The sequence below is a fragment of the Salvelinus alpinus genome, chromosome 17 (assembly GCF_045679555.1).
Source record: "Salvelinus alpinus chromosome 17, SLU_Salpinus.1, whole genome shotgun sequence".
Lineage (NCBI taxonomy): Eukaryota > Metazoa > Chordata > Actinopteri > Salmoniformes > Salmonidae > Salvelinus > Salvelinus alpinus.
Window position 1 is genome coordinate 26,782,359 of NC_092102.1, and position 20,971 is coordinate 26,803,329.

Sequence of the window (20,971 nt, forward strand, 5' to 3'; positions counted from 1 at the left end):
ACACTGAATTACAGCATATTTATTTCATTTGTGCATGGGCAATTTTTTCTCCTTTTCAGGGCCTCTTGTGGACTATTGGATGAAATGGATACAAAGAAAAAGCTTTTGTTCTGGACCTAAATAGCTGCATGCATAGCTGAAATCTAAAGGCATCAGTGCGCAACAAGACCAGCTCAAGATAAGGTCAGAGGTCATCACTTACTGCCTACCTACTTCTGCTAAACACTTGATTCTGCAAATTGCTCAATAGGACTACATTTAATGCATTTTGCGATATATTAATTAATCTAATTACTTGTCCTTAACATTTTTATTAGCTATAAAGCATAAAAGAATAAAACAATTTGGCAAATGTACTAGGCTATGCATACAGTAAAATACAATTTGCTTGACATTGAGATTAAATTGCATTTTGTGAGTACATTTAAAAAATAAAAAATCTCAATAAAAAATCGAACAGACATGCAAGAAACTACAGTTAAACAGCCATACTTTTGAATCTTATCCATAGCTTTAGTTTCACACTCCAGTTAGTACTGAGTGCATGCTGAAGTGCCGCATGAGTCAGCTAACTCCTGTCTCCAATCTTGAACAGGGGGGGTGTCACAGACTGCGAGAAGGAGAGGGGTGGTCCGGTCCGGGTGCCATTCCCAATGGAAAAACTCCTGTTACAGTACTCCACTACTCCCACGATCTGGGTCAGCATCAGTGGTAAGTGATGTCATCTGAGAACTTGGTTGAGCCCTGCCCTCAGGGCGAGACAGGGGTGAGAGGGCTCCCGGAAGCCCAGCTGGCCTGTGGAGACAACACGCCCTGGGTGAGCCAGAGCCAAGGAAGGACACAGGAGGAGGAGGTGGGAGACAGCGGGTCCCTGGCCGACAACAACAAGATACAGGAAGTGACATCAGAACCCAGTGAAGGGGTAGGCAAACTGCAGGAGGACCCACAGACAGGTCTCAGAGGTAACCAGGGGACGTCTGCAGCACGGAGGAGCGGGGAGGATGGAGGGCCAGGTGTGTGTGGAGAATGGTGGTATTCTGGTGGTTCAATTCAGGTTTTTTTCTCATCAGGTTCTAAAAATCTAATTTGTCTGTTAAAGTTTTCCGATAATAAGTAACAGGAGAGGCATATAAACGACCAGTTAGTCATACAGTGGTGAACAGTTCTTATATGCTTTAGTGAACAAAGATAAAAGAAAAGCTAGAATACTGAAATGAAAAGGAATGTTCAAAATCAGCACTCAGGAACTACAAAGCTGATAAAAGCAATATTATTTCTTATGGTTTAGTAAACAAGACTTTCTTATCTAGAGTTGCCACCATTTTAGTTACAGTACATATTGACACTTTTTGAATAGAATTTGTCACTCGGCAGTTCAAGTGTGTAAGCTTGCATGTTCTGTACGAGTGTGTGTTTACTTGTGTGTGTGTATTTGAGTGTGTGTTTTAATCCATATCTCTGGGTGCGGCAGGTGTGTGTCTGGAAGAGCAGTGCTTCAGTGGGAGTAGGAGGAGGTCTTCCCCCAGGGGGGTGGTGTTACTACCGTATCCAGAAAGGGAGAGGAACAGGCGGACAGAGGAGCCCAGGGGCCCAGGGTCTTTCTTCTTCTTTGGAGGAGGTAACGGAGCCTCCATGTAAGTCACTCCCCTATTCCGATGAAGTGAAATGATAAGACAATTCAACTTAGGCCTTAATTCAATCTGTTGAGTGTAGCCATTTTTTTATTGACTACTTTTATTCAATGTAGAGTAACCTCCTATTGTGAGAGCAGAGGATGGCAACGAATCTACGACAAGACTAGAGAGGACTTTAAACTCAAGTGGTGCGAGATCAAATCCCCAGTCACCTATTACAACTTCAAAGAAGGTAACTGTACTATACAAGCTCATATGGTTCACTCCACAGAGGTATCAATACAGTTACAGTTACATAAAATGTTAATTTAGTCTTGAATATTTCATAATAAGCGGCAAATATATATCTGGGTTCAGTGTTTGAAATCTTGTTTCTTTTGTAGAAGACAACAGATGTAAAATGACTATATGAAGGAGAATGGTTTTGAATATGTCATCATGTCGTAGGTGAACAGCTCCTTTACCAGATCCCCAACAACAAGGTGCTGACCACTAAGATCGGCCTCCTTAGCAGCCTAAGGGAGTATGACCGCTTCAGCAGCAAGGTCAACCACGGTCGGGGACTGAGGTGAGGCATCTGAGACAAAGAATGTGCATAGGCCTCTCACATTATAGTCCTGTAAAATACTGTATCTCTATAGAGTAGTTACTAATGTCTACTTCCAATGGTTACTTCATCTAATGGCTACTTCAATAATAACTTATGTTAGTTCCCTTTTATTTATTTTTTACTTCACTAGGGTATTGACTTTCCTGGATCCGTTTTAAATCCAGTATTGAAAATAAGATAACACTTTAAAAAAGTGGACTATCCCTTTAAGTAATAGTGACCTTTCATCTAATGGCAATACTTCTCTGCCTTGTAGGAGGTTGAAAATTGAGGAGTTTTTCCCCATCACCTTCCGCATGGACATGAGAGATGAGAGAGAGGCTTTCTTTGCCCAGCAGGAAGGTAAAAATTGGCCTAAGTCAAATACAACGCCTCCAGTAACATGATAACATGTCAATACTAGCACACTACAATACAGGTTCAACAAGATTCTGTAGGGGGCTACAGTTGAAAAATTAACTTGTGCTTCATGGAAAAGACAATGAAGGCAAAGACAATGAAAAGAAATCATGCGTAACTGACAGATTTGTGTGACACAATAGTTGTCCTGGCGATTCGAATGTATTATTATTTATTTATTTTTATGTTGGAACGTTGAGGTACAGCACTTCAGTTCCCAGTAGGCTATTGTTATAAAATCACAAGAGAAACCTGTTGTGTTGCTATAGAGAAATGTTGGCAGAGGTCATGTCTGAGAGACAGAGAGAGACATGTAGTGAAAAGCCATGACACACACAGTCCTTTAACAGTGGCTACCGCCTCACTGTAGCAGGCTTTCCACCATTGCTCCTCACCTCATTTCAAAGCTGTTCATTTCAAAATTCAAAAGGCACTCACACATCTGAGCTATCTTTGTTGCAGGTGCATGGTAACAGTTGAATAACACGAGCAAAAAGAAAAAACCTGCACACTGCTCTTGCTAGTATCTTTAATTCTAAAAGTTAAAGGACAAATCCACTCAAAAACTACATTTTGGTATTTTTTCATTAGTCCATTGTTAATACAGACCCCGAATGTTTGCATGTCAGCGGTCAAGTATTCAGGATGTTGGACTTTCAAGAAGCAAAGTGACACTTTGCTTCTTGAAAATCCTATAATAGTTCCTTTAAGTTAAGAGGATGACAATGATACATCTGCATATTATAAATTGAAACAGCATCTCTCAAGCCTATGGAAAAATTACAACAATCAGGTGAAATATAATAACATGCATAATGACAACAATAAGGTTTAGTCTGCTTTGTGACATAAATAACTAATTATTGTGACATATACAGTACCAGTGAAAAGTTTGGACACACCAACTTATTCATGGGTTTTTATTTATTTATTACTGTTTTCTACATTGTAGAATAATAGTGAAGACATCAAATCAATGAAAAAACACATATGGAATCATGTAGTAACCAAAAAAGTGTTAAACAAATCAAAATATATTTTTGATTTTTCAAAGCCTTGATGACAGCTTTGCACACTCTTGGGATTCTCTCAACCAGCTTCACCTGGAATGCTTTTCCAACAGTCTTGAAGGAGTTCCCACATATGCTGAGCACTTGTTGGCTGCTTTCCTTCACTCCACGGTCCAACACATCCCTAACCTTCTCAATTGGGTTGAGGTTGGGTAATTGTGGAGGCCAGGTCATCTGATGCAGCACTCCATCACTCTCATCTCTTGGTCAAATTGCCCTTACACAGCCTGGAGGTGTGTTGGGTCATGGTCTTGTTGAAAAACAAATGACAATCCCACTAAGCGCAAACCAGATGGGATGGCGTATTGCTGCAGAATGTTATGGTAGTCATGCTGGTTAAATGCGCCTTGAATTCTAAATAAATCACCGACAGTGTCACCAGCAAAGCATCCCCACACCATCCCACCTTCTCCTCCATGCTTCACGGTGGGAACCACACATGCAGAGATTTTATTTTATTTGACCTTTATTTAACTAGGCAAGTCAGTTAAGAACAAATTCTTATTTTCAATGACGGCCTAGGAACAGTGGGTTAACTGCCTTGTTCAGGGACAAAACTACAGATTCTTACCTTGTCAACTCAGGGACTTGATCTTGCAACCTTTTGGTTACTAGTCCAACGCTCTAACCACTAGGCTACCTGCCGCCCCTATCATCCGTTCACCTACTCTGCGACTCACAAAGACACGGCAGTTGGAACCAAAAATCTCACATTTGGACTCATCAGACCAAAGGACAGATTTCCACCAGTCTAATGTCCATTGCTCGTGTTTCTTGGTTCAAGCAAGTCTCTTCTTATTATTGGTGTCCTTTAGTATTGGTTTCTTTGCAGCAATTTGACCATGAAGGCCTGATTCACTCAGTCTCCTCTGAACAGTTGATGTTGAGATGTGTCTGTTACTTGAATTCTGTGAAGCATTTATTTGGGCTGCAATTTCTGAGGCTGGTAACTCTAATGAACTTATCCTCTGCAGCAGTTGCAAACCTGCGTCTTCCTTCCCAGTGGCGGTCCTCATGAGTGTCAGTTTTATCATAGCGCTTGATGGTTTTTGTGACTGCACTTGAAGAACCTTTAAAAGTTCTTGAAATTTTCTGGATTGATTGAAATTCATGTCTTAAAGCAATGACGGACTGTCGTTTCTATTTGCTTATTTTAGGTGTTCTTGCCATAATATGGACTCTGTCTTTTAACAAATAGGGCAATCTCTGTATATCACTGCTACCTTGTCACAACACAACTGATTGGCCCTAACGCATTAAGATGGAAAGAAATTCTACTAATGAACTTTTAACAATGCACACCTGTTAATTGAAATGCATTCCAGGTGACTACCTCATGAAGCTGGTTGAGAGAATGCCAAGAGTGTGCAAAGCTGTCATGAAGGCAAAGGGTCGCTACTTTGAAGAATCTCTTTGTTTGACACTTTTTTAGTTCCTACAAGATTCCATATGTGTTATTTCATAGTTTTGATGTCTTCACTATTATTCTACAATGGAGAAAAGAGTTTAAAAAAAAACTTGAATGAGTAGGCGTGTCCAAACTTTTGACTGGTACTGTAGGTAATGTAGTCAGCAAAGGTGACATATAACTAATTTGTCTGCATAGTTCACATATAACTACAATGATTAAATGTCACTATTTTGAGATATTCTAATAAGACATTTAAAAAAGCATTCCCACATCTGAGTTATATTGTTGCAGGTGCATGGGAATAATGCGAAAAGAGAAAGCACAATGCTCTTGCTCGTATCAGTAGTTTCATTCAAGTTTACATGAGATATTCTAATAAGACCATGTTGCATTGCTAGGTATGTGTGATGAGGAGACAAGCATGTGGATCTGTAAGCCCACGGGCCTCAACCAGGGGCGAGGCATCTTCCTCCTGAGGAGCCAGGAAGACGTCTCGGCCTTCAGACTCAAGCTGCAGAACATCGCAGAGAGCCAGTGCAACAGGACGCTGCCTTTTCGCTTGCCCCAGGCACGCATCGTGCAGCAGTGGGTGAACACTAGGGCTGTGAACGCTACTTTATAAGGATGTTCAGTACTGTATCTGCAAAACCAAAAGGAATTGCAGATTATACTATCATCAAATACATTCTATAATTCTGATTTTATTCGATGTGGTTATACTGTAGTAATTCTCCATGAATTGCAAAGCTGCCATTGTCTGCCATATTCAGTTGACGAATTGGATATATTACTACATTTCTACCAACAGAGGGAATGCAAGATCTTTTTTTAAAAGAGCGATGTACTACAGACGGGTTGGTTTATTAGCAACAAAACCGACGCGTGCGCAACTATGCGGTAAAATAGACGGTGTTGGCACAGATTGTTGACAACATGTAAACTATGTATAAATAAAGTTTCACATTGAGCACCTCATCTCTCAAATACATCGTTACAGTTGTTGGTTAGCTAGCTCATGAATTTGAGACATTTAGCATAGACGAATATCAATAACAAGATACAACGATTCCCCACATGGCAGTTTCTTGTCATTGTTGCTAGCTATCTGGCTATCCAGAATTACAACCACACATGGCTTTCTGCACCATTGAAGCGTGCGCATTGTTTTCGTGACGTGCTCAGCCTTGTATCTATTGAGACAAGGCTCTGGGCCTGTATTCAGAAAGAGTATGCGTGCTGATCTAGGATCCGTTTTTCCTTATCATAATGAATACGATTATTTGGACAGCGGGGACAATCCTAGATCAGCCAAGTGGATTATAATGTATATCTAATGTTTCCTCAGGTATATCCAGAACCCTCTGCTCTTAAAGCGGAGAAAGTTTGATGTGCGCTCCTATTTCCTCATTGCCTGCACCTCACCCTACATGGTATTTTTTCGCCATGGTTACGTGCGCTTGACCTGTGACCTTTATGACCCCAACTCCCCCAACCTCTCTTCCCATTTGACCAATCAGGTTAGTAGAAAACATATGCTTCTCTTTCTTTGTTTACAAAATAATTTTGCCTCCCCTGAGCAGGATAGTGTTTTTTTGTCATGCATCTTGTTCTGGAGGCAGCTCTGCAGAGTGGTCACTAGCTGATTTTAAACCAAACTCTAACCACACTGTTAACCCTAATGTCTAACCCTAACCTTCAATGAAGACAAAAAGTAAAACAAAAAATATAATGAATCTTTACAATATAGGCAATTTTGATGTTGCAGTTGGCCTGTCTAAAGGGGAAATGCTCAGTTCTGCTCCAGGACAAGACTCATGACAATAAATGTCAACCTGCTCCCCTGACCTGCACGTTTAGTCATATAAGCAGAGTATTACTATTTCAGAATCAGGTTGTCAACAGATGCATCTCCATAGGATATTGCATGAAAATAGACCAGAAACCAGGTCATAAAATAATGGTACCAATCAAGTCTCAAACTGTTGGCCCTGTAACAACAACTCTCTCTGGCCATTCATGTGTATCCTGGTCCCCCTTTTGTTTCCACACAGTACATGCAGAAGAAGAACCCTCTCTACAGCGTGCTGAAGGAGGAGACCGTCTGGTCCATGGATCGATTCAACACCTACGTCAATGACAAGCTCAGTGTTGCCAAGGGTCTGCCTAGGGACTGGGTGCTTGGCACTTTCGCCGTGAGTTTTATAGTTTTTTTTTAGGTTTACATCATGGTTAAGTTAACCCTTCAGGGACCAATTATGAAAGCATCATTGGTGTTATTTATAGTTAAGTGATGTGATTTTACTTCTGGGAGAGACTACAAACGACATCCTCTCCACCCACACCTTTGTGTCTGTCTGTTTGTCTGTTATCCATTCATTAGAAGCGAATGCAGCAGATCATGATCCAGTGTTTCTTCGCTGTGAAAGCCAAGCTAGATCGTAAACTGGGGTACTTTGACCTGATTGGCTGTGATTTCATGATTGACGATGACTTTAAGGTCGGCAAAACACCTCATTGGTTTTTAATGTAAAGTGTGTGTGAGTTTCAAAGTATTTGTGAGCGGTTGGTCAAACTAACAGTTGATGTGCTTGCTGTGCCTTTGTCTGTTCTCATCCAGGTGTGGCTGTTGGAGATGAACTGTAACCCAGCCCTCCACACCAACTGTGAGGCCCTGAAGGAAGTGATTCCCAGTACTGTTGTGGAAACTTTGGGTGAGCACACAATACCGTTCACATGACTGGCTTAATTAGTTCTGTTGGACTATGATATTACCTCAAGAATTTGACAAGATATCCTCAAATGCAGCTGATCTCAGAAATAAACTCAGTTCAGAAATACTTTTTTTGTCTTTGTAATTCAAGATAACGAGATGATGTATCGCCAGTTCCCCTTTAATTTGTTAGTTTGCCTGTGTGTGGCTTCTCTCTGTTTTTCTATTGGAGGGTTGAAAATAGCCTGATGTGTGATAGCTACTACCCAACTGTAGGCTAGTCAGCCCTTACAGCCTTATGCCTTATCTCCTGTAGATCTGACTCTGGAGATCTTCAACAAGTGTCGCTGTGGAATGAAGCTGCTTCCACTGGCCAGTCAGAGGGACTTTGTGCTACTGTATGATGGCGAGACTGCCCATGTCCCTGTTCTCAGCCGTAGGAGCAAAACAGCAGTACCCCTCCAAGCCCAGCACCCAAAGAGTGCCTCCACCCAAATGCCCTTCACCACCAGCAGGACTCAGAAGACCGAGTCTGTAACATCAGTGTCTCGGGAGAAGTCAGTGAGTGAAAACACATTTTCTCCTGTAGCCATGACGGCTGTCTTGGTACCCCTGACTGGCACTGATGCCACTGACCATCCTGCCCCTGTCACTACACACAATGATCCATCCCTGCAGACCCGTCCCAACCAACCCACAGGCCCAGCAGGGGCCCCCAGACCCCATCCCACCCACAAACCCAGTCCTCGGCCCCTCAAGCCAGCCCAAGCTCGCGTGGAGCTCCGGCTCAGCAAGTGCACCTGGCAGCGGCGATCGGGGAACTCAGAACATCGCAAGCCCCCAGATCTCCTGTGGGTGAAGAATACCTTCATGTCCCTTTCCACCCCGGCTCTAACTGAGGGCTCACGCTTCTCTGTGAGATGCCTGCGGGCCACCAAAGCCTGCCACCCCGACCTGAGGCCCACCCAGTTCCGCTTGGCCAAGCCCGGCACCAGCGGCCCCGTGTGGACAGACAAACAGGACAAGAAAGGGGAACAGGAGGGAGGGGGGGGCCAGGAGCCCGGTGTAGACACACAGAGTGCAGCCAAGGAAGAGAAAGAGGACAAAGAGCACAGGGAGGAGCTGTGATATATTCACACTGAGATACTCATACCTGTCAAAGTATAGACTTAACGTTAATCATTTTGGTTTGTGGGTAACAATATGCATGGGTGAGGTTGGAACCTCGCCCTGAAAGGAATCCTACTTAGCTTTTTATTACAGAATATTTTAAATTAATAAAGTATGTTTATCCCCTGAAAAAACCCCAGATGATTCTGTCTTTTGATGCTTGAAATTTTTGAGGTGGCTTCAAAAATGCAATTGCACAACAGTATGACAACTGGTGAAATAGCACACGGGCAAATCTACGGTACCAGAGTAATACTGAGACTAAGATTGTTTTTACTTGAAATGTATTATAAACAAAAAACAATGATTGCAAAGTTAGGCAATCTTGATACTACATTTTGAACAGAAATGCAATGGTTCATTGAATCTGTCTAAAACTTTGCACATACACTGCTGCCATCTAGTGGCCAAAATCTAAATTGCGCTTAACCTGGAATAGTACATCATGGCCTTTCTCTTGCGTTTCAATGAAAGAAAGAAAAAATACGCATATTTTTTTTCTTTGTATTAGCTTTTACCAGATATAATATGTTATATTCTAGTACATTAATTTCACATTTCCACAAACTTCCACAGAGTATTTCCTTTCAAATGGTATCAAGAATACAGCAAGATGACGCCGACAGAGATGGTCGCCTCACTTCAGGTCCTTAGGAAACTACTCAGTTATAATTTTTTTAATGTATTAGTTTATGTATTATTTTTTACATTGTTAGCCCAGGAAATCTCAAGTGTTATTACATACAGCCAGGAAGAACTATTGGATATAAAAGCAATGACAACTTACCAACAGGAATACGTCTTTCCCGAAGCGGATCCTTTGTTCGGTCCTCCACCCTGGACATGGGATCTTATCCCAGAGGTCAACCCAAAACAACGCGGTCGCCGCAGGAGAGGCTAACGGAGCGGCCTACTGGTCAGACTCAGAAGGCGAGCACATCATCCACCGCTCCCGAGCATATTACTCACCAATGTATAATCTCTAGATAACAAAGTGGACAAAATTAGGGCACGAGTTGCCTTCCAGAGAGACATCAGAGATTGTAATATTCTCTGTTTCACGGAAACATGGCTCACTCGGAATATGTTGTCAGAGTCGGTACAGCCGCCCGGTTTCTTCATGCATCACGCCAACAGAAACAAACATCTCTCTGGTAAGAAGAAGGGCGGGGGTGTATGTCTTATGATTAACAACTCATGGTGTAATCACAACAACATACAGGAACTTAAAACCTCTTGCCGCTCCGATCCCTTTAGCGGGATCATTTTCATCTACATCCGGTGAAGTGCAATACACCAAAACACAGCTTAACTTGTTGTTAATCCAGCCAGCATGTCAGATTTCAAAAAGGCTTTACGGTGAAAGCAAACCATGCGAATATGTGAGGACAGCTCTCAGCAGACAAAACATTACAAACAGCTAGCAGCAAAGTAGATTGATCACGAAAGTCAGAAAAGCAATACAATTAATCACTTACCTTTGATGATCTTCGTATGTTTGCACTCACGAGACTCCCAGTTACACAATAAATGTTTGTTTTGTTCGATAAAGATTCTCTTTATATCCAAAAACCTCGATTTTGTTCAGTAATCCACAGGCTCGTGCAGTCACGACGGGCAAACGAAAATTCCAAATAGTATCCGTAAAGTTCGTAGAAACATGTCAAACGTTTTTTATAATCAATCCTCAGGTTGTTTTCACAATAAATAATCGATAATGTTTCAACCGGACGGTATCTTTTTCAATAGAAGAGAGAAAGAAAAGGTCTCGCTCCCGGCGCACGCGCATCACAAATCTGAGGACATCTGGCTATCCACTGACGCGATGTGATCATTCTCGCTAATTTTTCAGAATAAAAGCCTGAAACTAAAGTCTAAAGACTGTTCACACCTTGTGGAAGCCATAGGGAAAGGAATCTGGTTGATATCCCTTTAAATGGAGGATAGGCTTGCAATGGAAAAGAGTAGTTTTCAGAAAAACAGCACTTCCTGGATGGATTTTCCTCAGGTCTTTGCCTGCTATATCAGTTATGTTATACTCACAGACAATATTTTGACAGTTTTGGAAACTTTAGAGTGTTTTCTATCCTAATCTGCCAATTATATGCATATTCTAGCTTCTGGGCCTGAGAAATAGGCAGTTTACTTTGGGCACGTTTTTCATCCAAACATCAAAATACTGCCCCCTAGCCTAAAGAGGTTTTAAGTTCTTTTGTTCACCTGACCTAGAATTCCTTACAATCAAATGCCGACCGCATTATCTTCCAAGAGAATTCTCTTCGATTATAGTCACAGCCGTGTATATCCCCCCCAAGCGGGTACCTCGTCGGCCCTGAAAGAACTTCACTGGACTCTATGTAAACTTGAAACCATACATCTTGAGGCTGAATTTATTGTAGCCAGGGATTTTAACAAAGCTAACCTTAAGAACTAGACTTCCTAAAGGCTATCAGCATTTTGAATGCGAGATACGGGCTGCTAGCATTCTGGATTATTGCTACTCTAACTTCTGCAATGCATACAAAGCCCTCCCCTGCCCTGCCTTCGGCAAATCTGACCCTGACTCCATTTTGTTGCTCCCAGCCTATAGACAGAAACTAAAACAGGAAACGCCCGTGCTCAGGTCCGTCCAACACTGGTCTGACCAATCGGATTCCATGCTTCAGGATTGCTTCGATCATGTGAACTGGGATATGTTCCGGATAGCCTCAGACAACAACATTGATGTATACGCTGACTCAGTGAGCGAGTTTATTAGCAAGTGCATCAAATATGTCGTACCCACTGTGACTATTAAAACATTTCCTAACCAGAAACCATGGCTTGATGGCAGCATTCGCGCAAAACTGAAAGCGCGAACCATCGCTTTTAATCATGGCAAGGCGACTGGAAACATGACCGAAAACAAACAGTGCAGCTATTCCCTCCGCATGGCAATCAAACAAGCAAAGCGTCAGTATAGAAACAAAGTAGAGTCGCAATTCAACGGCTCAAACACGAGACGTATGTGGCAGTCAATCACGGATTACAAAAAGAAAACCAGCCCCGTCACGGACAACGACGTCTTGCTCCCAGACAAATTAAATAACTCCTTTGCTCGCTTTGAGAACAATACAGTGCCACTGACACGGCCCGCTACCAAAGCCTGTGGGCTCTCCTTCTCCGTGGCCAATGTGAGTAAAACATTTAAACGTGTTAACCCTCGCAAGGCTGACGGCCCAGACGACATCCCTAGCCGCGTCCTCAGAGCATGAGCAGACCAGCTGGCCTCCGCAGTCTGTAGGGAGACCGGGCAAAGGGAGGAGACAACAGGACTTAGAAAAACCGATCCACAACGACCAGGATCGTGGTGTTCCCCTGTGACGGAGGAAGATCGGTCAGGAAGTCCACCGACAGGTGTGACCAAAGCCGCTGTGGTATGGGAAGGGGTTGTAATTTCCCTCTGGGCAGGTGCCTAGGAGCCTTGCACTGAGCGCACACCGAGCAGGAGGAAACATAAACCCTTACGCCCTTGGCCAAAGTGGACCACCAGTACTTGCCACTAAGACTTTGCACTGTCCTACCAATGCCCGGATGACCAGAGGAGGGTGACGTGTGAGCCTACCAGATCAATCTGTCACGAACATCGAATGGAACGTACACCCGTCCAGCTGGACACTGAGGTGGAGTAGGCTCTGAACGTGACGCCCGCTCGATGTCCGCGTCACGTTCATCGCTCCTCTGTATCATACAGTCGTGACAGTGCGTCGGCCTTAGTGTTCTGGGAACCCGGTCTATATGACATCGTAAACCTAAACCGGGGGAAAAACGTAGCCCACCTTGCCTGGCAAGGGTTCAGTCTCCTCGCCGCCCGGATGTACTCCAGATTACGGTGGTCAGTCCAGATGAGAAAAGGGTGTTTAGCATCCTCAAGGTAATGTCTCCACACATTCAGAGCCCTGACGACAGCCAACAACTCCCGGTCCCCCACGTCATAGTTTCACTCCGCCGGGCTGAGCTTCCTCGAAAACAAAGCACAGGGGCGGAGCTTCGGTGGCGTACCCGAGCGCTGTGAGAGCACGGCTCCAACCGAAGCCTCGGACGCGTCCACCTCCACTATGAATGCCAAAGAGGGATCCGGATGAGCCAGCACGGGAGCCGAGGTAAACAGAGCCTTCAAGCGACCAAAAGCTCTGTCCGCCTCAGCCGACCACCGCAGACGCACCGGTCGCCCCTTCAGCAGTGAGGTAATGGGAGCAGCCACCTGCCCAAAACCCCGGATAAACCTCCGGTAGTAGTTGGCAAACCCTAAAAACCGCTGCACTTCCTTTACCGTGGTGGGAGTCGGCCAATTACGCACGGCTGCAATGCGGTCACACTCCATCACCAACCCTGATGTGGAAATGCGATATCCTAGGAAGGAGACGGCCTGTTTGAAGAACAAGCATTTCTCAGCCTTGACGTACAGGTCATGCTCCAACAGTCGCCCAAGTACTCTGCGCACCAGAGACACATGCGCGGCGCGTGTAGTGGAATATATCAGAATGTCATCGATATAAACCACCACACCCTGCCCGTGCAGGTCCCTGAGAATCTCGTCTACAAAGGATTGGAAGAAGGCTGGAGCATTCTTTAACCCGTACGGCATGACGAGGTACTCATAATGGCCGGATGTGGTACTAAACGCTGTCTTCCACTCATCTCCCTCCCGGATACGCACCAAGTTATACGCGCTCCTGAGATCCAGTTTTGTGAAGAAGCGTGCCCTGTGAAATGACTCAATCGCCGTAGAGATGAGAGGTAGTGGGTAACTGTACCCCACTGTAATGGAATTTAGACATCTAGTCAATGCACGGACGCAGACCTCCCTCCTTCTTCTTCACAAAAAAGAAACTCGAGGAGGCGAATGACGTGGAGGGCCGAATGTACCCCTGCCCCAGAGATTCAGAGACATATGTCTCCATAGCCACCGTCTCCTCCTGTGACAGGGGATACACGTGACTCCTGGGAAGTGCGGCGTCTACCAGGAGATTTATCGCACAATCCCCTCGTCGATGAGGTGGTAATTGAGTCGCCTTCTTTTTACAGAAGGCGATCGCCAAAACGGCATATTCTGAGGGAATGCGCACGGTGGAGACTTGGTCTGGACTCTCCACCGTTGTTGCACCGATGGAAACTCCTACACACCTGCCTGAGCACTCCTCTGACCACCCCTTCAGAGCCCTCTGTTACCACGAAATCTTGGGGTTGTGACAGGCCAACCAGGGTATCCCCAGCACCACGGGAAACGCAGAAGAATCAATAAGGAAGAGACTAATTCTCTCCCCATGACCCTCCTGCGTAACCATGTCCAGTGGAGCCGTGGCCTCCCTGATTAGCCCTGACCCTAATGGTCGACTATCTAAAGCGTGCACTGGGAAGGGCTTATCAATCCGAACAAGGGGGTCCCTAAACTATAAGCAAAACCACGGTCAATAAAATTCCCCGCTGCGCCTGAATCTACTAGCGTCTTATGCTGGGAATGTGGGCAAAACTCAGGAAAATAAATCAACACATACATGTGAGTAACAGGGGACTCTGGGTGAGTCTGGTGCCTACTCACCTGGGGTGACCGAACAGTGCCCTGCCTGTCGTCTCGACTCCCAGAAGAGCTCCTCCAGCACCGGTCAGCAGTGTGCCCTCTACGACCACATCTGGCGCAGGAAAGGGCTCCTCCTCTGGTCGCCCTCGCTGCAGCACCTCCTAGCTCCATGGGCGTCGGAGCGGAGGTGCTGGGGGATGAAACTGACAGAGCTCGATCCGGACGTCCTCGGGTAGCCAGCAAGTTGTCCAGCCGAATTGACATGTCCACCAGCTGGTCCAAGGTGAGGGTGGTATCTCTACAGGCTAGCTCCCGACGGACGTCCTCACGCAAAATACACCTATAGTGATCAATCAAGGCCCTGTCATTCCATCCCGCCCTGGCAGCCAAGGTCCGGAACTCCAGTGCGAAGTCCTGCGCGCTCCTTGTCTCCTGCCTGAGATGGAACAGACATTCACCCGCTCGGCCCTCAGGTGGGAGGTCGAACACTGCCTGAAAACGGCGAGTGAACTCTGGGTAGTGGTCCCTCGCAGAGTCTACCTCATTCCACACCGCGTTGGCCCACTCCAGGGCTTTGCCTGAGAGGCAGGAGACGAGGGCGTTCACGCTCTCACGTCCCGAAGGAGCCGGGTGATCGGTTCCCAGGTAGAGCTCCAGCTGGAGTAAGAACCCCTGGCACCCGGCAGCCGTCCCATCGTACTCCCTCGGGAGCGCGAGCCGAATACCACTGGACCCAGGCTACGAATGAGAGGGTTGTGGGGCTGGTTGTAGTGTGGCTGGTGGAGGTGTAGGAAGGCCACCACCTCTCTCCCACCTGTCCATCGTCGCCATCACCTGATCCATCGCAGTTCCCAGACTTTGCAGTACTGCCGTATGTTGTTGAACGTGCTCCTCCGTTGAAATCGGGAGAGCGTCTGCTCCTACTGACTCCATAATAGCGGTGCGGGATTCTGTTGCGATTTCGTTCTGAAGGTAGGTAAGGAGTCAAGCGCAGGAGAGCAGAGATGTCAATGTAGCGTTTTTTAATAGGCATGTCCAAAAACGGTACAGGTACAATCACCCAAAAAACGCCCAAGACAATGGGAACTCACAGTTACTCACGGAAGGAGAAAAAACCAACGCTCCTTACTATAATAAACACACGTGAATAAACTGAGGAAAGCCTCCACAAGCAACATGAACATAATCCCACAAAAACCTAAGCGGGTAAACAGGGGTAAATATACACACAGGAATTAAAGCAAATGAAAACCAGGTGTGAATGAACCAAAGACTAAACAAACTGAAAAAGAAAAATGGATCGGTGATGGCTAGTAGGCCGGCGACGCCGACCGCCGAGCACCGCCCGAACAAGGAGAGGAACCACCTTCGGTGGAAGTCGTGACACTATGCCTTTAAATAACGCCACTTTAATAATGTTTACATATCCTACATCACTCATCTCATATGTATATACTGCTCTATACCATCTACTGCATCTTGCCAATGCCGCACAGCCATCGCTCATCCATATATGTATATGTACATATTCTTATTCATCCCTTATATTTGTGTGTATAAGGTAGTTATTGTGAATTTGTTAGATTACTTGTTAGATATTACTGCATTGTCGGAAACTAGAAGCACAAGCATTTCGCTACACTCGCATTAACATCTGCTAACTATGTGTATGTGACCAATAAAATGTGATTTTATTTGACTATGCATATCCTTGCTTCAGGTCCTGAACTAAAGGTAGTTAGAATTGGGTATGTCATTTTAGGCGAAAATTGAAATTGTTTAAAGTAGTCTTTGTGTATAGCAGAAAATATACTGACCCGTGTATACCGTCTATATATTTATATATACAGTATATACAGTGGGGAGAACAAGTATTTGATACACTGCCGATTTTGCAGGTTTTCCTACTTACAAAGCATGTAGAGGTCTGTCATTTTTATCATAGGTACACTTCAACTGTGAGAGACGGAATCTAAAACAAAAGTCCAGAAAATCACATTGTATGATTTTTAAGTAATTAATTTGCATTTTATTGCATGACATAAGTATTTGATCACCTACCAACCAGTAAGAATTCCGGCTCTCACAGACCTGTTAGTTTTTCTTTAAGAAGCCCTCCTGTTCTCCACTCATTACCTGTATTAACTGCACCTGTTTGAACTCGTTACCTGTATAAAAGACACCTGTCCACACACTCAATCAAACAGACTCCAACCTCTCCACAATGGCCAAGACCAGAGAGCTGTGTAAGGACATCAGGGATAAATTGTAGACCTGTACAAGGCTGGGATGGGCTACAGGACAATAGGCAAGCAGCTTGATGAGAAGGCAACAACTGTTGGCACAATTATTAGAAAATGGAAGAAGTTCAAGATGACGGTCAATCACCCTCGGTCTGGGGCTCCATGCAAGATCTCACCTCGTGGGGCATCAATGATCATGAGGAATGTGAGGGATCAGCCCAGAACTACACGGCAGGACCTGGTCAATGACCTGAAGAGAGCTGGGACCACAGTCTCAAAGAAAACCATTAGTAACACACTACGCCGTCATGGATTAAAATCCTGCAGCGCACGCAAGGTCCCCCTGCTCAAGCCAGCGCATGTCCAGGCCCGTCTGAAGTTTGCCAATGACCATCTGGATGATCCAGAGGAGGAATGGGAGAAGGTCATGTGGTCTGATGAGACAAAAATAGAGCTTTTTGCTCTAAACTCCACTCGCCGTGTTTGGAGGAATAGAAGGATGAGTACAACCCCAAGAACACCATCCCAACCGTGAAGCATGGAGGTGGAAACATCATTCTTTGGGGATGCTTTTCTGCAAAGGGGACAGGACGACTGCACCGTATTGAGGGGAGGATGGATGGGGCCATGTATCGCGAGATCTACACCAACAACCTCCTTCCCTCAGTAAGAGCATTGAAGATGGGTCGTGGCTGGGTCTTCCAGCATGACAACGACCCGAAACACACAGCCAGGGCAACTAAGGAGTGGCTCCGTAAGAAGCATCTCAAGGTCCTGGAGTGGCCTAGCCAGTCTCCAGACCTGAACCCAATAGAACATCTTTGGAGGGAGCCGAAAGTCCGTATTGCCCAGCGACAGCCCCGAAACCTGAAGGATCTGGAGAAGGTCTGTATGGAGGAGTGGGCCAAAATCCCTGCTGCAGTGTGTGCAAACCTGGTCAAGAACTACAGGAAACGTATGATCTCTGTAATTGCAAACTAAGGTTTCTGTACCAAATATTAAGTTCTGCTTTTCTGATGTATCAAATACTTATGTCATGCAATAAAATGCAAATTAATTACTTAAAAATCATACAATGTGATTTTCTGGATTTTTGTTTTAGATTCCGTCTCTCACAGTTGAAGTGTACCTATGATAAAGATTACAGACCTCTACATGCTTTGTAAGTAGGAAAACCTGCAAAATCATCAGTGTATCAAATACTTGTTCTCCCCACTGTATATTTTATATATACTTTGTCTATACCGACCCGTAGCACTTACGTCTGTTGCCATGAAGTGCATTGAAAGGCTGGTCATGGCTCACATCAACACCATTATTCCAGAAACCCTAGACCCACTCCAATTTGCATACCGACCCAACAGAACCACAGATGATGCAATCTCTATTGCACTCAACACTGCCCTTTCACACCTGGACAAAAGGAACACGTATGCGAGAATGTTATTCATTGACCACAACTCAACACCATAGTTCAACACCATAGTGCCCTCAAAGCTCATCACTAAGCTAAGGACCCTGGGACTAAACACCTCCCTCTGCAACTGGATACTGGACTTCCTGACGGGCCGCCCCCGGGTGGTAAGGGTAGGGAACAACACATCCGCCACGCTGATCCTCAACACGGGGGCTACTCACGGGTGCGTGCTCAGTCCCCTCCTGTACTTCCTGTTCACTCATGACTGCATGGCCAAGTACGACTCCAACACCATCATCAAGTTTGCCAATGACACAACAGTGGTAGGCCTGATCACCGACAACGATGAGACAGCCTATATAGGGATGTCAGAGACCTGGCCGTGTGGTGCCAGGACAACAACCTCTCCCTCAAAGTGATCAAGACAAAGGAGATGATTGTGGACAACAGGAAAAGAAGGACCGAGCACGCCCAAATTCTCATCGACGGGGCTGTAGTGGAGCAGGTTGAGAGCTTCAAGTTCCTTGGTGTCCACATCACCAACAAACTATCATGGTCCAAACACACTAAGACATTCGTGAAGAGGGCATGACAAAGCCTATTCCCCCTCAGGAGACTGAAAAGATTTGGCATGGGTCCACTGATCCTCAGAAGGTTCTACAGCTGCACCATCAAGAACATCCTGACTGGTTGCATCACTGCCTGGTATGGCAACTACTTGGCATTCGACCGCAAGGCACTACAGAGGGTAGTGAGTACGGCCCAGTACATCAGTACATCCAAGACCTCTATATCAGGCGGTGTCAGAGGAAGCCGCCCTGAAAAGTGTCAAAGACTCCAGCCACCCTAGTTATAAACTGTTCTCTCTGCTACCGCACGGCAAGGAGTACCGGAGCGCCAAGTCGAGGTCCAAAAGGCTTCTTAACAACTTCTACCCCCAAGCCATAAGACTCCTGAACAGCTAATCAAAAGGCTACCCAGACCCCTCTTTTACGCTGCTGCTACTCTCTGTTTATAATCTCTGCATAGTCACGTTAACTCTAACTACATGTACATATTACCTCAACTAACCGGTGCAGTTGCACATTGACTCTGTACCGCAGTGGTGGGCCGTCATCATCAGAATATATATATTTTTTAAATATATTTTCCCACAAATATGTATTAAATTATTCCCCAGAGTAAGAGTTATACTCTTCATTTCATAGCTTTCCTCTTGGTTGCACTGCTTCCAGCCCCAGGTTGAGATTTGGAGGGCTGGTCTTTATGTTATATCTTTTATCCAATCATATTCAGCCATCATGTGTTGCCAGGGGTCTAAAATCTGCCCTCAGGCCTTCAGAATCAACAGTGCGGGCGCTTGTAGCTTAAAGTGAATGGAAATGAAAATTTTGTGTCAACCAATCAGCTTTAGAGTTGGCTATTGTACGCCTGCTGGCTGGCTCCAGTGTTACACAGGAGCCAGCTAGCAGGCATAGTGCGTGCACGTCTTTTGATTGGATTACCAATATTGAGAGGCAGGTCCTATGGGCAGGTCTATGCAGAACCTCAGAACTAGGAAACTGAATTTGATAAACGAATTAATTTGCGTACTACTAAGCTGTTTTTTCAACCCACAATGGCGGAAGGAGGAGAAGATATCGATTTGGTCGAGGATATAATTATAACGCCATTCTCAAGACGAACTTTTCAAGAAAAGTTAGACATTGTAAGGAGAGGTTGCCCGACGCCGACGCTACAAAGCCTGTCACAGGCGGGAAAGGGGTTCGTTCGCCACTTTCAAAGTTCCAACTACGAGCGCTATCAATGGCTCACAGGCTCCGATAAGCACTGCAAATTGTACTGCTGGGAATGCCTATTATTTGCAAGTGATCGATTTGGTGTCTGGAGCCACACTGGCTTTGCAAACTTGAGTTGTCTAACCAAGGCAGCAACGAGACACCAAAGTACGGCTGGGCACTTACAAGCAATGGTGCTTTTGAAAACTTTTGGGGACACCCGAGTGGATCTACAGCTCAACGAACAAGCGCGCAGGGCAACGGAGCTGCCCAATGAAAAGGTGAAGAAAAATAGGGAAATATTGAAAAGACTCATTGATTGTGTCATGTTTTTGGGTAAACAGGAACTTTCATTTAGGGGACACGATGAAAGTGCTGACTCCACAAACAAAGGGAACTACGTGGAGCTTCTTTCTTTTCTTTCTGAAAGCAACACAGATTTACAATACCACCTGTGTACCACCTGTACAATACCACCCAATGAACACAAAGTGTTCATTGGGACGTCAGGCAAAATACAAAATGACCTAATTTATGCTATTGCTGAAGTGATGGGAGAAGAGATCAATAGGAGATTAAAAAAGCTCCCTTTGTTGCTGTTATGGTGGACGAGACAACAGATGTGGGAAATGCAGCACAGCTCTCACTCGTCCTGCGTTATGTGACGGACACAGGAGTCAAGGAGCGATTTATCCGATTTGAAGATGTGACAAGCGGCAAGCGAGCTGATGACATTGCCACTCTTATTTTCCGTTTCTTGGAGGAAAATGAATGTAGTCTGGATAAAGTTGTGGCACAGTGTTTTGATGGCGCAGCAGTCATGGCATCTGGACTCAATGGGGTGCAGGCTAAAGTTAAGGAGAGGGCACCGATGGCCTTATTCATTCACTGCTATGCACATCGACTAAATTTAGTACTGACTCAAGGAGCCTCAAAGCTTAAAGAATGAAAGGTCTTCTTTGCCAACCT

General features: G+C 45.1%; 1 protein-coding gene across 1 annotated transcript; it reads left to right on the plus strand.

The window, feature by feature from the left end:
- The first annotated feature begins 610 nt into the window (after positions 1–610).
- ttll10 (tubulin tyrosine ligase-like family, member 10) lies at positions 611–9,143 on the plus strand. Its single transcript, XM_071348249.1, has 11 exons — positions 611–1,013; positions 1,472–1,634; positions 1,748–1,866; positions 2,082–2,202; positions 2,501–2,586; positions 5,523–5,709; positions 6,470–6,641; positions 7,176–7,316; positions 7,505–7,621; positions 7,742–7,835; positions 8,151–9,143. Exons 1-11 carry the CDS (start codon positions 719–721, stop codon positions 8,960–8,962), a joined length of 2,307 nt encoding a protein of 768 aa, XP_071204350.1. The 5' UTR covers positions 611–718; the 3' UTR covers positions 8,963–9,143.
- The last annotated feature ends 11,828 nt before the right edge of the window (positions 9,144–20,971 follow it).

Coding starts and splice junctions, on each gene's coding strand:
- ttll10 (XM_071348249.1), top strand. CDS start 719: ATGTCATCTGAGAACTTGGTTGAGCCCTGCCCTCAGGGCGAGACAGGG. Junction 2,203..2,500: donor AACCACGGTCGGGGACTGAG/GTGAGGCATCTG, acceptor TCTGCCTTGTAG/GAGGTTGAAAATTGAGGAGT. Junction 7,622..7,741: donor TGATTGACGATGACTTTAAG/GTCGGCAAAACA, acceptor GTTCTCATCCAG/GTGTGGCTGTTGGAGATGAA.